The sequence below is a fragment of the Mus caroli genome, chromosome 11 (assembly GCF_900094665.2).
Source record: "Mus caroli chromosome 11, CAROLI_EIJ_v1.1, whole genome shotgun sequence".
In the NCBI taxonomy this organism is placed as follows: domain Eukaryota; kingdom Metazoa; phylum Chordata; class Mammalia; order Rodentia; family Muridae; genus Mus; species Mus caroli.
In genome coordinates, this window is record NC_034580.1 from 63546399 (window position 1) to 63563239 (window position 16841).

The following is a 16841-nucleotide window of genomic DNA, read 5'->3' on the forward strand; positions in this document are numbered from 1 at the left end:
AGTACAACCAATGAGTTTCATTCCAACTGACTGAGATGATACAGATGGTGTAGATCCTAAAATGCCTGAAATCTCACACCTCAGTCAGTCAGTAGGTGGCTGTCACTGCCTGACTCACGGCAGAATGGCTGTCAGCCACTCGGGAGAAAGTTCTGGAGATGAGAGTGAGATGTGCCTTTCAGGAATCACACCACCACAGCACAGGATGCCGACTCTACTTGGGAAAATAGGAAGACGGCAACCCTGGGTCAGGAGAGTAGCTCAGAACGCAGGCCCCTGACAGTCAGGTCCTTCCAGGCCATCTCTCCTCCTCCTCATGGTGTATCAACTGTGATACACTTACAAGTGCCAGGTGGTAAGCCAGCCACGCCTTTAACCCTAGCCCTGGGGAAGCCAGGGCGATGGACCTATCGAGAACTCTTTCTGCAGACATTCAAAGCTTTCAGTCATATTAGAAGTACATGGGAGCTGGAGAGATGGCTCGGTGGTCCAAAACCCTTTTCTGGCCTCCACGGGCACCAGGCACGTATATGATGCACATACAGACATGCAGGCTGAATACCTCCACACAGAAAGTAACAGCATTTTAGTAAAGGTCTAGGAGATAAGCATTTTACTGTTCAGTGGTGAAGGGGAATCTTCTAACGGTGCTGTCTCAGGCTCTGCAAAATGGCTCCCTCATGAGTCCAGAGCCAGGAGACACATGAGAAGCTGTTTTGGTACTCCCTGAGGTGGCAGGTGGCTCAGAGCAGCCACACAGCCTGCCTCTCAGCATAGGTCTCAGGCCAACGTGCACAGTAACAATGTTATTACTATGACTTTTCTTTGGGCAACCTTGGCAACAGTTTTCAAATCTGGAGAGTAAGTCCCACTCACTACACACTCTGCAGCCCTGGATTAGTTGTTTTAAACTGAACGAGTTGCTGCTTCAAAGTTTTCTTCTCACTGACTACATCAGCACCCTGCCTATTCCATGCCCTGCCATCAGACACTGGGGTTTACTGTATTTTACTATCATGGAGTAGTATCCCCAAAGCAAACTTTTATAGCCTTACACTATAAGGCTGGATTAAGACATGGAGAGTAAGCCGGGCGTGGTGGCGCACGCCTTTAATCCCAGCACTCGGGAGGCAGAGGCAGGCGGATTTCTGAGTTCGAGGCCAGCCTGGTCTACAGAGGGAGTTCCAGGACAGCCAGGGCTATACAGAGAAACCCTGTCTCGAAAAACCAAAAAAAAAAAAAAAAGACATGGAGAGTAAACACCATAAAATGAGTGACTTAAAAGATCAATAGCACTTCCCTATCACGCAGGAGTCAGTAATATTATCTTTTTCCTAGCTCCAATCTCTAGTGCAGCAAGCAGCGGGGCTTGCCGCTGAACCTCTCTCATTCCTCTCATGGGTGGCATTTCCTCAGGCCCTCTGCCAGCCCAGCAGTGAGCCCTGCCCTCGCAGGCATCCCCACGACCACAATCCAGGCAGGACTCTACCTCCTGCATGTTAGTGGAGACGGCAGTCAAGTATGCCACCTGCTTAAACTTCAGTGCGCTTGGTCATGTCTGCCTCCGGGAAGGAAGGCTGACAAGGAAAGGCGAGCAGAAATCCTGTGGGTGCAGAGGGACAGCGGAACAAATCATCATAAACAGCACAAACTCCATCCGGTCCCCCAACATAAGCGCTAACAGACTGTTGTTTCTGTAGGTGCCTCTTCAAGCCAGGCACAGTGAACTGCAGCTATCAAGCTCAGGGGTCAGGAGGCTGAGGCAGGAGGGATGCCTCGGGTCCGTACCACACAGCGAATTGCTAATCCTCCCATTTGAGAGGAGAGCACAACAGAAAAAGATAATAGTCCTATGGCCAGTCCTGGCCTTGCTCTGAGCTGTCCTTTCTGCAAACAGGGGCAAGTGCCCGCCCCACCCCTGGCCCCACAATAGATATTGAGGCTCTCAGCTGACTTAGTAGTTTCTAGTTATTCTGAGCCAAGAAGTGGGACCCTGTCTTCTACTTGTTGAGGAAGACACTGAGTGGGATTGGGGGAGTGTGGATTAGCACTTCCAAGAGGGAAGGCTTCCACAGAACCAACAGACCAAGCTCATCAAATTCTTGGTCCGGAGGATTCAATAACAGCTGGCCACAGGCACCCCCCAGGAGAACAGGCACTGGGGCAACTATATTAGAGGCAAGAGTCAGACCAGCAAGATAAAGTCGCCTGAACCATCATCCGTCTCACAGGGTGCTAAAGAAGAGCCCTCACAAACAGCGTCCACATGGGTCACATGGAGAGGGCTACTACAAACATGTTAAAGACAGGACTGACTGGACATCTTCCCAGCAAGAGACAGAAAGTATGTGTAACACGCTGCTGTGTTGGCAGCCCTGGACCCAAAGCAACAGCAGCTTCCCTATCTACCCCCATCACGAGCCCACGAGCAGCAGCGGACAGAGCAGGCTGGGTACGAAACCTCTGAAGATCTGAGAAATCCCTTGAGGCCAGAGTCGGGGGGCTCAGCCTCACCCGAGTCCACCAAAGGAGTCTAAGTGCTTAGTATCTTTTAGGTCTTGGGTCTGCTAACTGCTCAAACTCTGATCTATCCATCCTTCCAAAATGGTGAGTCAGGGTAGACCATCTTCTACTATTCAGAGCACACATGGCTACCAGTGCCTCCTGGTCAGTCAGCCTAGGACAAAATCTCTAACTACAAACTATAAAGAGGTTGCTGTCATGTGTTAACAGAAAGTTAAAGGTTATCTTGTTTCCTAGTCATTTAGGAATCTGATTTCCTTAACTTTGCTTTTGCTCACTTGGTTTTGTTCTTGTTTTATGGTTTGGTTTGGGGGTGAGGGTGGAGATGGGGTCGCTATACATACTTCTGGCGGTCCTGGACCTCACTATGTAGAACAGGCTAGCCTTGAACTTGAACTCAGAAATCCACCTGCCTATACACCACACTCAGCACACTTGTAGTTTTAAGCCATAAGTATGCTGCTGTAAGCAGGCAGGGTTCAGAACACAAGGCACTCATACACACCCCATTGTAGTTTCTTCAACATGGCAGCTGCAACTTTGCTACCAAACACCAGGACTTTCTCTCACTTGCTGACATCAACCCAGGGAAAGAAGTGTGAGGACAGCCCACACCCATGCAATGTCTCTAACTGCAGCACTTCCAGCAAACAATGTCCTATGCAGTGCAAACGGAAGAGCCGTGCCTGGGCCCACGAAGGTACACCATGGCGAGCCCACCAGTCCTGCCATCCTGTGGGGTCTGGGCCATTCTCAGGCTGCCCCTGGGAATGGTACAAGATGAGAAACACGTGACTACAGTTTCTCCTGTGGTCTCAATCTTATCATTTCCTACCTGTTCTCCATCACATCCATGTGGGAGAAGAGACACTGAACTCCTCCATGTAGTCTTTTCTCATGGGACAGCAGGAACCAAATAAAGCAACCTCAACCCCTTTTTTTTTCTGTGAAATTTATTGTTTCCACATTAAAAGATTTTTTTGGAGGGAAGTATCTTCTTTTAACCACATGATGATCCTATACAGCTGCCCAGAGTAGGACACCATCGTAAGTCATTAATTAACATGCCATATGAGTCTGAATAAATAAAAGCTACAAAGCCCAAGTTATATACAAATATCTTAGGCAATAATGTTTACAAACCTATGTACAATAAAACAAATGTAAACAGTAAGTGCAGCATGAGAATAATCATAGGGTGCAAGGGACAAACACCTAGCCAGTCTGCCCCCGAGAGCTGGCACTAGCCAGCCCCAGAATCAGGCCCCTCAACCCTTCCCAATGCAACTGGATGGACCTTCAGAGGAGAAAACAAAAATGCTCTGAGAGATGTCATTGAACTGAGGGCCTAGAATGCTGGCGAGGAGATTGCCACCTGCCTCCTGAGTCTGAGGACAGAGGAGAAGGCAACACAGAGGCTCGGCCCTGAAGTGCCCATGTCCCAGCTGCCCCTGCCTCCTGCAGCTCAGACAGGTATCTCGCTGCTTTGAGAAACAAGCAATGGAATGGACTGCTTACATAAAGTCAGAAGGTACAGACAGTGTTCCATAATTCAGAGATGTTCCTGACTCTGACAGAAACAGGCCTGAACTGCAGGGGTGAGGCTAGGGGACACATGATTGTGAGCACTGAAGATGCTTGGCAGAAGCTTAGAAGGTCTTATCAACCTGATTGAGGGGAAACTTCTAGAAGATCTGCAATGTCCTAAACACAACTAAATCCTATCAGCACAGCAAAGATGGGGGCTATGAGGCAGATGTGATGAATGGGTACTTCCACATCCAGTGATCGAGTAATACACGTATGTATCACTTGTGACCCACAAAAGTGCAATCATGTGAAACCAACGGCACTACGGCGAGAAGAGAAAATAGCCAGTATTGATATCGCGCAGAGTCCTGGGGCTGGGCAGGGCCCAGCAGCCGCCACTGCATGCAGCCTGCCCTCTGCCAGCGGTGAAGAGGCGGACAGAGGGGCACAGGGCTGGACCCAGGCACCGAGGGACGAGGCGTAGGTGTCCTGGGCTGCTGGAAGAGGGCAGGGGCCCCACCTGGAAGCCGGGCACTCACACACTGAGAGGCAGCATACCCGGTGCTGACGATGGGCGTGAGGAGCCCAGCCCAGGAGGAGGAGGAGCTGGATCAAAGCCATTTACTGCCCTGTGGGGTGACCAGAATAGCAAGGGAAGAAAAAAAGAAAAAGAGACTCATTTAAAATCATTCTACACATAGGAAACTTAGCTGCTTTCTATAACTAGTCCTCTTCCTTACCCACAGTAGGATCACAGCTATTCAAAGCACTGGAGAATGGCTTGTTCTCAATGCTGGGGTACTAAGACCATGTACACCTTTCTAGGCAACTTTGCCATATGGGCCACCATAAACAAATTCTGATTTTCTTTTTAACCACTAAAAAGTCTCAGAGAGCTCATTAAATAATTATACAACAAACAATGAAATATAAATACTACTATTAAGAATATATTCTACAGTACTTTTAATAGGAACATATTCAGAATGTATTTAATGATATAAGGAAAAAGGGGCAAGCTAGCTAAACTGCCTATGTTCAGTGTTTATTTAAAAGAAAAGAGTGGGGCGGTAGTGGTGCACGCCTTTAATCCCAGCACTCGGCAGGCAAAGGCAGGCAGAGCTCTGTGAGTTCAAGGACATCTACAGAGAGTTCCAGGATAGCCAGGACTTCATGGAGAAACCCTGTCTCAAAAAAAAAAAAAACAAAACAAAGAAAAAAACAGAACAAACCCCTCCCAAAAAAAGAAAGAAAATGCAAGCAGTGTACAGCCTAGGTTCTATTCTATTCTAGCCTTTTACACAGACACTATGATCTATGTAGTTAAGTCTAGAATGAATATAGATGCATACACATATGTAAACATATAATGTATGGACTATATATACATATTATATATACACATATATAATCATCTATATCATAGAAGAAAATTTTAACAAAATGTATTCTCTGAGTTGCAGATAAATTTTACTGGTTTATAATTTATTATGGTATAAATCTATTCCAATATCAGTTTCTCAAGGTGAAAAGAATTAATGCTTAGCAAGCAAAGCTAGATGAGAAAATTTTGTTTCTTAAACACAGCAACCCAGTTCCACAGAAGGGCCAGCATTCAGGCACACCCAGCAAGTGGAGGGCACCCCAACCCACCCACCAGCATGCAGTCACAGGAAGCCAGGGGAGGAGGAAGGAGAGGGCAAGACACAGACCTCAGGAGGCAGCTCTGCCTTTCTAGTCTAAGACACTTGGTAGGAGAATCCATCCCATTAGTGACTCTGAGGGGCCACAATGCATCATTCTTGCCCAACACTGTCCCCCACTTGCTGCAGAAGGATTCAAGGACCTGAATACAGACTCACATGGAGAGACATTCTCTAAAAAGTAAGCCATATATATTCCCTGCAAAGACCACTGGTTCATAAGCAGTCGCCAATGGCAACACAGAAACAGACATGGAGAGGAACTTGACAACTACCAGGAAACAGAGTTCATGTTTCAAAAAAAACAAAACAAAACAAAAAGTTCATGTTTTAAGAGACTGAACACAGCCCATACTTGAAATCTGCATTAATCCACACACAGAAACCAACAGCAGCAGGATACATCCTACTCCAGCCCCTAGCCTCATTCCTTGTCCTACTTCCGTGCTCGGCAGCAGGGTTCTCTCTTCTTTCACAAGAGCTACAGGCCTGGTTCCTCCTGGTCTCGGGCACTCTGTCTGCCTGCCCGTGTGGTGCCTGCCTCACAACCCCACCTGTCACTTGCCTGTACAGACCTTGAGCAGCTTTTGATGCTCTCGACCACCAGAGGAAGAACTACTTAGGAGACCTAGTATCTGGCACACAAACCTCCATTCCTGTCCTCAACTACATTACAGAATACCCCCAACTCAGACAGGGGCACACTGTAGGTTGCCAAGAGTTTGTCATATGTTCTGCTGGAGTATGCAAAAGCAGCAGCCACAAGGATAGTCCCTCACACAGAAATGGTACAGGACTAAATTAAATGCACTTTTAAAGTAGGATCAAGTTCGTCTCCACTGTTAAAGAGGGAAACAAACCAAGAAAAGATCCAATCATTAGCCCAGGTTCATCCACTGAGCTGTTAGTGAGTTGTTCAGCTCCAGCTGCCTCCAGGCGTCCTACCTCTTCTCGGCCTCTAGTCACAAGCCACTCAGAAGCCCTCAGTGAACAACCAGTTCCATGCCCCAGTACATATGAGCTCTAGTAGAAAGCCAGTAACATCTCTGTGTGAATAGGAGAACTTGGCAGTGGGCTGAGCAGAGGCTCTCACCTAGCACTTCTCTTCTGAATCAAGAAGTAAGAAGTTAAAACCAGAAGAATAGAAAGCTGGTCTCCAGAAGTGTTTTTGGTCTGGAGAGGTCCTTCCAGGAAACTAAATTCATTCAATGAGAAAGATTTCCAAAAGAAGAACAACCTTTGAATATACCAGATGCAAATGTGAAGAAATAAATGCCCAGAATTAAATGAAAGGCACAGGCAAGGATGGAGACAGCACTAGGAATCAAATATGCAAAAAAAAAAAAAAAAAAAAAGCTCCAGACATGTAATTCATGAATTTATACCCCAAGTCTAGCTAAGGTAAAACTGACCGCCGGGCGTTGGTGGCGCCCGCCTTTAATCCCAGCACTCAGGAGGCAGAGGCAGGTGGATTTCTGAGTTCGAGGCCAGCCTGATCTACAAAGTGAGTTCCAGGACAGCCAGGGCTACACAGAGAAACCCTGTCTCGGGTGGGGGGTGGGGGGGGACCTGACTGCAAATCCAGAAAGATGCTCTAGCAACAGAAACTGCACCTTCTCAGCCAGTCAGGAGGGCAGTCTACCATCTAACAACACAAAGAGCAAAGCTCGGCCTGTCAGAGCAGAAAAGGAGTACCTGTGAATGCAGTAGGAAGAGGGCAGCCAGAGCCCATTCTCCCTGTGCATAAACAGAGGCTGGAGCACTTCCAGGCAGCTCCAGGCCTCTAGCCAGGCTACAGCAACAGTTCAGAAAGAGAAGGGCGAGTCTACACATCTCCCATTTACCATCCCAGTTCAATGTGGAGACCAAAGCATAGGGAGAGAGAGTTCACTATCTTCAGCTTCTTGAAAGGAGAGAACAGAAGCAAATTCAAGGCAGGAGGCGATCATCCCCATGAAGGCAGTGAGATAAGATCCTGGAACTGCCTCCACCCCTCAACTCAAACTTCATCCTGCCACAGGGAGACTCAGCCACCCAGACCACTATGCTTAGCTTTTGCTAAAGTGGTGTCTCACCCTGCTGCCAAGCTGGCCTAAACTCCTGAGCTCAAGCCCCTTCCACCTCAGCCCTCAACTAGCTGAGAGCACAGGCACTCAACTCCTGATGGGCTATTGTTCTACAGAGCAGCAACAGTGTGTGTGATCAAGTCACAGCAATGGCAATCAAGTCAAACAGGGTCTTGAGAGCTTATTCATGGGCTAAGAGTTGGTTAAAGCTGAGTCCACCCCATGCAGTTAGTAAAACCAGTTTGTTAATGTGTCTTCCACCACACAGCATGATTAAGACAGAGAAGAAAGCACAGCAAACAAATTGAGTTACCCATGAACAACGTGGGAAATATGACTTTTTCTTGCCTAATAAAAAAAAGGAAAAATCATTAAACAGCAATACAAACACTATTTTCACATCATGCCCTGAAATGAACCCACCACACCTACCTACTTACGACCCAGAAAAACCTGACTTGTTTGCCCACAATTTGCACCATGTGCAAGTAACACAAATGAAACCAAGAAAATAAAATGTTTTAGAGCAAATTCAAGTAACACACAAACTGCATATCCTCAAGAATAGAAAGAGGATCAGTGGTGGAGTAACGAGGGCGACCAGGCACAACAGCCTGCATCTGAGGGGCTGAGAGAAATCCCAGAAGACAAACTCCTAGTTATAAGAAGTCCTCATATAATCAGAATCTGCAAAAGTACTTGTGACTCATATAAGGCCAGTGCCCTGTGAAGACTGTGAGCAACATGAAGTGCACATGCTCACAACCACCTGCCTGTCAGGCTCCGGGCACACTAGTAAGCTGCTGCGATGGAGCTACAGACACACCTGTCAGGAGCAAAGGGCAAGCAAGACCAGCACCACAGCCACAGCCAAGGTTTTAGGATGGGTCTTTTCACATGCTAAAGTCCCAAGCCACACTTCTAATTTCTACAGAGACTGGCTTTCCTTTAACATGCCAGAGTTGATAATGTATCTAGGAACCAGGCTGTTTGCCCTTTCCTCTTAGAGCTGAAACCTAACATCCTGGCTGTTATCTAGTCAACACATGAGAGAGATTAGGGGCCGGGAGTGGTGGCGCACGCCTTTAATCCCAGCACTCGGGAGGCAGAGGCAGGCGGATTTCTGAGTTCAAGGCCAGCTTGGTCTACAAAGGGAGTTCCAGGACAGCCAGGGCTACACAGAGAAACCCTGTCTCGAAAAACCAAAAAAAAAAAAAAAAAAAAAAAGAGAGAGAGAGATTAGGAAGCCAGGCAGACCCCAAGACAGGTGAATGAGAGCAAAGCATCAAGGATCGGGTCACACAGCAAACACGGGAGAGTGACCTCCAGAGCATAGTGATGACATGGTGATTCCCTCAAGCAACTGCGGTTAACACTGCCGTGTGCATCCACAATCCACTTGTTAGATAAAGCAAACACCCTCGAGAGCCAATCCATAAAAGCATGTTTCACTCTTGGTTGAAACAGTGTAGCATAAATTTTTCATAATTTAAAACGAAACACAAAGTGTGACTACAAGTGGTTCTGTCAGAAAAGGAAAAGCACTGCTCTGCCCTTCGTCTCAGCGCAGCTCAGGAGATGGGGAGAGCTGCATCCTAGCTGCTCCTGGGGCAAGAGTTCAGCAGAGTTCCCGGTCACTCCTTTCAGCTTACACTGCTGCTCCACATCCTAGGGCAGGCCCTCTGTCTGAGCAATGCCCGCCCTGGCACACTGGGATGGCAGGCAAGTGCAAGGGAAGGGCAGTGACCTCAATGGCAATGGCTCATGCCTCCTCACACTGCAAGATGCCGCCTATGGCCCAACATGATTCCAGAGACAGAGAGAGACTACAGAGCAAACACAAGTTTCCAACACTCTTGAAGACTTCCTTTATTCTTCCTCTGTATCATTTGGGGAGTGGCTAGTCTAATGTGGACATGCCTATTCACATCATGTTCCCTGCTCAAAAATATGCACTCCCTAGCCTGATAAAGAGTTAATTTTCTAATTAGCCTACCAGAGAAACTTTAAGAGTTAAAACAGAGTTCTGTCTTACAAATTGATATTTTACAATGTGCTTTTAGTAAGTGGTCCTTGTTGTATCCTTTTCAAGAAAGAAATAGGCCCTGATTCTCCACTACAGGATGAACAATTCTTTTTTTTTGTTTTGTTTTTGGTTTGGTTTTGGTTTTTTGAGACGGGGTTTCTCGCTTTTCTGTGTAGCCCTGGCTCTCCTAGACTCACTTTGTAGTCCACTCTTGAACTCATCTCCCCAGTGCCAGGAATTAAAAGCATGCATTACCATGCCTGGCCTTAAACCTCTTTTTCCACAGCAGACTGCAGCTGAGCATGGTGGTACATGCCTGCAGCTCCAGCACAGGTGGTCTGCAGAGTGAGCACCGTGACAACCAGGACTCGATAGTGAGAGTCTGTCTCAAAACCAAAAACAACAGCAAAGAGAGAGCACACTGTATATAACAATCGGGTCATCCATAAGCAAGCTGTAAATACTGAGGACATCAGAAATATAAGCACCTTTAAAAATACTGTGACGTTTTCTAGAGCTGTCCCTGCTTTGTTCTGTTTTGTTTTTAAAGCTGCCTATTCGGCTCACAAGAGACAATGGCGAGGGATCATGAGCAGGGCAGCTGCTGCTCCAGTAACAACTACCTGAGGTGACCAGCAGACAGAGCATAGGTCCTAACTAGCTCCCTACCTAGAACAAGAAGACAGCTATGCATATTAGAGAGAAAACAAAACAAGGCAGAATGAAACAGACTGACAGGGAAAGATACTGGCAATGTAAATCAAAACAGGCAAGCTACTGAGCGGTATTTAAACTGCACTCTTGCACATGCATAAAAATCTGATTTTTACATGCCTGAAAATTAACTCTAAGGAATGGCCACAATAGTGTGGAACTAGGAGGCTTACTTTTTAGTGCACATACTCTATGACAACTGAAATGTTTTCATTAACAATAAACCACGGCTTTAAGCTTAAAGCTTTTTTTTTTTTTTAAATATAAGCACGCACACACTTTTTTTTTTTAAAGTCAGTCTCACAATGAAGCTCTAGCCAGTTGGAAACACACTAAGTACCAGGCTGGCCTTGGACTCTCACTTGTATATTACCCAGTGTCTAAATACTTTAGAACTTTGTATTTTTCTAAAATCTTCAAATAAAAGGTCTGACATACAGGCTATGTACAAACTATCTCCCCTGTCCTTAAAGAAGATTTGCTGAGTCTTCCAAGCTGTAAGGATCTGGAGAGCAGGCCCACAGGAGCTCTGCAGATTCTCCTGAGCCCAGCACAGTTGCCTGTAAGAGTCTATGCCCAGGAAAGAAGCTGTAGATTCCAGGGGCAGCAAACTCCTTGGGAACCACAAGACGATAACAGATCTCTATCTTCTGGGACTTGAACAAGAAGAGCAGGGAACTTTGAGTGTGTGTGACCTTCAGGACTCTGGTAACCTCACTACACCTCATCAGGGAGTCTGAGGGCTGGGGCTGTAGCTCAGGGACAGGATGACTGTCTAGCACATATGAAGCCCTAGCTTTGTCTCAGCCCTAGAACTGCTAATAAATAAATAAATAAATAAGTCAAGGACTTACCCTTTATGGAAGAAAGTTGCTCGCCCTGACCTTGGGCACTCTGGGCCGTTGCTGTTCACTACCCCACAGTTAACGCTCCCTGGAACATAAGACTTGCGGGATGCTTGGTCTTTTGCAAAGTTCCTGCAAGCTGCTAACTTGGATTCTAAAGCCTACAAAGAAAGAAGGAATGGCTGTCAAAACAGTGACTGTACTGAAAAAAAACTGCATCTCAAACCATTTCTATCTCAGGCTTCAGCCTCCAGGATAATGGCCACCAGTGAAGCCATAATCACTTGTCTTTCTAGTAGAACAAGGGATATTTACACTGACCCTCTTTCTAATGACCTCAGAAATGTAACTTTTTCCTCTCAGTATCACTGAGGACACATACAATCCACAGCTAAGAAAACCATGGTGCCAGTAGGTAGGTAAAGACCCCAGACCTTTCAACCCCATTCATTCATTGCCTGTTAAGTCCTGCAATACTGGTTGAGATTAGGACTTCTGAGATTAGTGTGTGCAGCAAGCACTGCACACAATCATCTGTTTGAGGTGTTTCTCATGCTGTGCGCTCTTCCTAGAGGTTCTTCTGTGTATTTTTTCCACTGCATCAGAACAGATCCATTTCCAATCTCACATAAAGTGATGCATTTTCTTTGTGATAGTATACTATAAACTGTATACCTGATACCTTTTGTCTATAGTTAATTCACCTGCAAATGATACTGCCCCTTTATCATTTACCTCTAAATCGTGTTATCTTCCCTTACACCTGTTACCACACCTGTCACCGGCACAGTTGATGTGAAAGGACAGGAACTTCTCATCTCTCCACACCTGGATATCATGGAATCCCTCTTTCCCAACAAAATTTCTCCCAAATGAATTGTCTTTCCACTAGCTCCCAAAAAAGGAAAAATATATGCCATGGTGAAAAAAAGAATATAGTCCGTTCCAACTCACAAGACTAAAGGACTAGAAATCCACAGAGAATATACACTTTCAGAATCTGTATGGACATCCTACCCCATCATTTAAAAAATATATATATGAAACAGGACCAAAACAAACTGAAACTTCTTTTTCTTCTGCCCCTTTCTTATGGTAAAAGTACAATGCGCTAGTTCAATAATGACAGAAGTAATGACCCTCTAGGATGCTCTGACTTGTAAATAAATTCATACTGAACTCTTGAATTTCCTATATTCAATGAAGGGATTTGTCCATCCATGTAAATATCTGTTGACATCTGTCACATGGCAGGGAAAAAAATTATGTTTCAGGCATCAGTGATACACACAGGTGGTACAAGCCCTGGGTTTTTTCAAAGGAAAAAAATGCTCTAGAGGTTAAGACTTAGAAACCTGACATCCAGTGGTAGATGAAACCATGACTGTGAACAGTAAGATCTTCACTGAAAAAAAGGACAAAAGAAAGAGAACTGCATAGCAGAGTGGGGACAGACAAGAGAAAACATCAGAGATGCCAACAAAAGAGGGCATTCTGAGGAGGGTGGGGGCACTGGCACTGAATGCTTCAAATAAAACTCAGAGCAGTGCACACATTGGATTTGACCACATTGACATCACCAAGCAGTCTTAGAAGCTTCATCAGGCCGGGCATGGTGGCGCACGCCTTTAATCCCAGCACTCGGGAGGCAGAGGCAGGTGGATTTCTGAGTTAGAGGCAGGCGGATTTCTGAGTTCGAGGCCAACCTGGTCTACAGAGTGAGTTCCGGGACAGCCAGGGCTACACAGAGAAACCCTGTCTCGAAAAACAAAAAAAAAAAAAAAGAAAGAAAAAAAGAAAAAAGAAGAAGCAGCTTGATCAGGAATAGCAGGCTAGAATGTCTAGAGTACATACGCAGTCAAGGGCCACAAAGGTGCTGGTAAAAGAGAGGCATAATATAAAGAATGGCCTTGGGCTGGAGAGATGGCTCAGCCATTAAGAGCACTGACTGCTCTTCCAGAGGTCCCAAGTTCAACTCACATGGTGGCTCACAACCATCTGTAATGGGGTCTGATGCCCTCTTCTGGTGTGTCTGAAGAGAGCAATGGTGTACTCACATACATAAAATAAATAAATGTTTTAAAAAAAAATGGCCTATAGTTTTGCTTTGTAAAAATTTAAAAAGCCAAGCATGGAGGAGCACAACATTAAACCCAGCACTTTGGAGGCAGAAACAGACACTTATTTGAGTTGGAAGCCAGCAAATACCATGTCCATCTGGGCTACAGAGTGAGACCTTGTCTCTTTAAAAAAAAAAAAAAGAAAAGAATAGCTAGGTATGCTAAATAATCCCAAGCACTAAGCACACAGAGACAGAAGTACCATGAGTTCAAGGCCAGCGTGAGCTATAGTGAGTTCTAGTCCAGGCTGGGCCAGTGTGAACTATGTTCACAATAGACAGTGTCTGAACAAAAAGAAAAAAAAAAAGGAGATGAAAGAAGAAAGGGAAAGAGGTCAGGCTTAAGAGGGGTATAGCTCAGTGGCAGAGTACTGACTTAACATTCAAGAGGTTCCAGGGACCCGCAAGACAGTGCAGTGTAAAATCCTTAGCAGACAAAAGTGCTTGCCCCGCAAGCCTGAGAACCTGAGTTTGATCCCTGGAACTCATATTTTAATAGAGAAACAAAAGACCTGGGGCCAGATGCCAGCTCAGTGGTTAACAGAGTGTAATCAGGGGACCTGAGTTCAGTTCCCAGATCCCTTTATCAGATGGCTGTTAAGCCCAGTTCCAGAAGATCTGACCCCTCTGGTCTCATAGGACACCTGAATTCTTATACACATACTCACATTCAGACACACATAGACACATAAAAAATAAAAAAAAAATTATTAAATCAAAAAGCCAGTTTTTAAAAACTTTGTTTAAAAAAAAAAAAAAGACAGAAAAGCCAGAATTGGAGAGCGGGCTCCGAGGTTACAGCACTTGCCGCTCTTGCAGATGACTGGGGTTGGATCCTCAGCAAGCACACAGCAGCTCACAACCATCTGTTAACTCCAGCCCCAGGGGATCCAACACCCTCTCTGACCTCAGCAGACAACACACACACAAAAAATTACGAAATACATACGTCTTAAAAACTAGATAGAGAAACAACCAGTGTCATATTTCAAAAGGGAAGTCACTTAAGTCAAGCTTAGAGTCGAGATGAGGCACTGAAGCTGAGGTGTCCGAGAGCAGTAAGCCCCAGATAAGAGTGGCTGGCAATGCCCCAAGCAACACACTAGCCCACAAAATAAAAGATGAAGGAAAAAAACAGAAGAGTAAGAGCCAGGGGCAAAGAACGGAACTTGAGGTGCTGCACTGTAGAGAGGACAGCAATGGGAAGAGTTACATAGGTAACCTCGAAGCCCAGGCTGCGGGTTTTCTCAGGGGCTTCTCAGCTTCATATGGCTCTCACCACAGGAAAGAGGCAGTTCAATACTACCTCCGCAGTGGAAACACAGTGATAAATAACTAATGCTTACCCCTACTTTCCGCAAGAGATCTCCCACGATGTTTAGTGCTGATATCCTAGCAGAAGGAGTTAGTGGACTGGTTCCAAAGCCATTTGGTATAGCTACAGAAAGAGAAACACAGAGGAATAACATCAGCAGCTCCCTTTATATTTGGACTATATTGATGATGTCACAAAGCAAAACGCATTTAGCAATATCATACTGTTTCAAGGTACGGACAAAGTATAAAGAGAAGCAGTATAAAGAAGCTTAACCATTAAACTACATCAGTGGGTCACTTCTCCAAACTGCTCCAAGGACAAAGATCCTTAAACATTTCAACAGGTATTTCTGGAGATCCTGAGAACAGAACTGAGGGCACAGGGCTGCACACTGTCTCCCTAACAGATGCTACAAGGATGCATATAAGAGCATCATGCCACACATGGACTCACAGACTGTGACAGCATGCACAGTGCCTGCACAGCTCCACACCAGCCAGGACCCCAGTGCTAAGATGGGGAAGTAGACATGAACCCCATCTCTAACCAAGGAGCTATTGCCAACTCACTGACAACCATCCACAAAGGAAAAGCTAGTCTCCATGGGCATCTCACAGGGCTGACACACCATACTTACAGGCAGGCCCTATGCCCACAGCACAGGTGACCAACACAAACCAATCCAAAAGTATTGGTAGTTTTTGTTTGTTTGTTTTTGTTTTTTTGGTCTCATATTGCTTTGTTTTGGCTTTTTTAACCTTTCTGGTCTTTTGCTTGTACATTACCATTTTCAGTTTTGTATTTTACGGGATGGGTGTCTGCCTGCATATGTATGTATTTCTCATGCTCTTTTTGTTTTTCTTGTTAGTTCATTAGTTTTGTTTTATTCTTTTTTGTTTGAATTTCCCTGTTTTCCTAAGACAGACAGAAAGTATAGAGTTGGAAGGGTGGGGAGATGGGGAAGGTCTGGGAGGAGATGAGGGAGGGAAAACATGATCAGAATATTGTATAAAAAATTACTTGCAATTGAAAAAAACTAAAAAAATATGGAAAACTGGGCACAGTATGTGGGTACAGTATAGGCAGGGGGATCTCTGAGGTTGAGGCCAGCCTGAAATGTTGTCCTAATTGCCCATAGAACCTCCTCTCACTCTAGAGGATAAAATGTATTTTGAGAAGGGCAGGAAGGCATGGGGGGCAGTGGAAGCTGGGATATGAACTGCTGACTACCTAAACAAGTGGGATTGGAAAGTTCTGGGATTAAGCTGCAAGGCTCTCAGGCTCTCAGGCTGGCCACAGAAGGCTTCACCTCCTTATGCGATTTAACACACACACTAAATAAACAAGAATAATCTTATCAGTTCCCCCTGCATGTTACCTTTGTGGGCAGTTCAAGACCCAGTAACAAAATGTTCTATTTGAGCCAACCTTCTATCAATCTAGATAGTAACTCAAAGTTCTCTCCGTATCTTGACATACTAAATGGCAAAAGCAAGAAATAATTATTTAGGTAGGACCAAAAAACTTAACAGGAGACACTGGGTGTGATGGCACATGCCTATAATCTCAGAACCTGGGAGGGAGAGGCTCAAAGATCAGGAATTAATTCAAGGTCATCTTCAGGCCATCCTAGGCTTGGTGAGACTCTGTCTCAAAACTAACCACCAATCTATGGTAGCAAAAAATGTATAAGAAATAACTCAAATAAAGAAGAAAAAAAAAACACCTGTAAAACTTATCTTTTTTGTACTTTCAAATTTAAATCTACTACATGGAACTGAGAATATAGATCAGTGTCAGTACCTTTTGCCAAGCAAACACAGAGCTCTGGGTTCAACACCCAGGCCTGAAAAAGACAAACAGAGAGACAGACAGACAGAGAGATAGAGACAGAGACAGAGAGAGAGGAAAGAGAAGAGAAGAGAAGAGAAGAGAAGAGAAGAGAAGAGAAGAGAAGAGAAGAGAAGAGAAGAGAAGAGAAGAGGAGAGGAGGAGAG

At 45.3% G+C, this 16841-nt stretch overlaps 1 protein-coding gene across 4 annotated transcripts in view; it reads right to left on the minus strand.

Moving 5' to 3' along the window:
* Positions 1 to 3458: 3458 nt before the first annotated feature.
* Positions 3459 to 16841, minus strand: part of Ndel1 (nudE neurodevelopment protein 1 like 1) — a 46262-nt gene continuing 32879 nt past the window's right edge. For 3 of the 4 annotated variants that reach the window (XM_021176323.2, XM_021176321.2, XM_021176322.2), the window contains exons 7-9: positions 14873 to 14964; positions 11417 to 11568; positions 3459 to 4682 (exon numbers count right to left, since the gene is read on the minus strand). In XM_021176323.2, the coding sequence (XP_021031982.1) occupies positions 4589 to 4682; positions 11417 to 11568; positions 14873 to 14964 (338 nt within the window). In that variant the 3' untranslated portion in view covers positions 3459 to 4588. Of the gene's footprint in view, positions 4683 to 8135; positions 8171 to 11416; positions 11569 to 14872; positions 14965 to 16841 lie in introns of all 4 variants that reach the window. The other variant, XM_021176324.2, reaches the window with a different exon arrangement.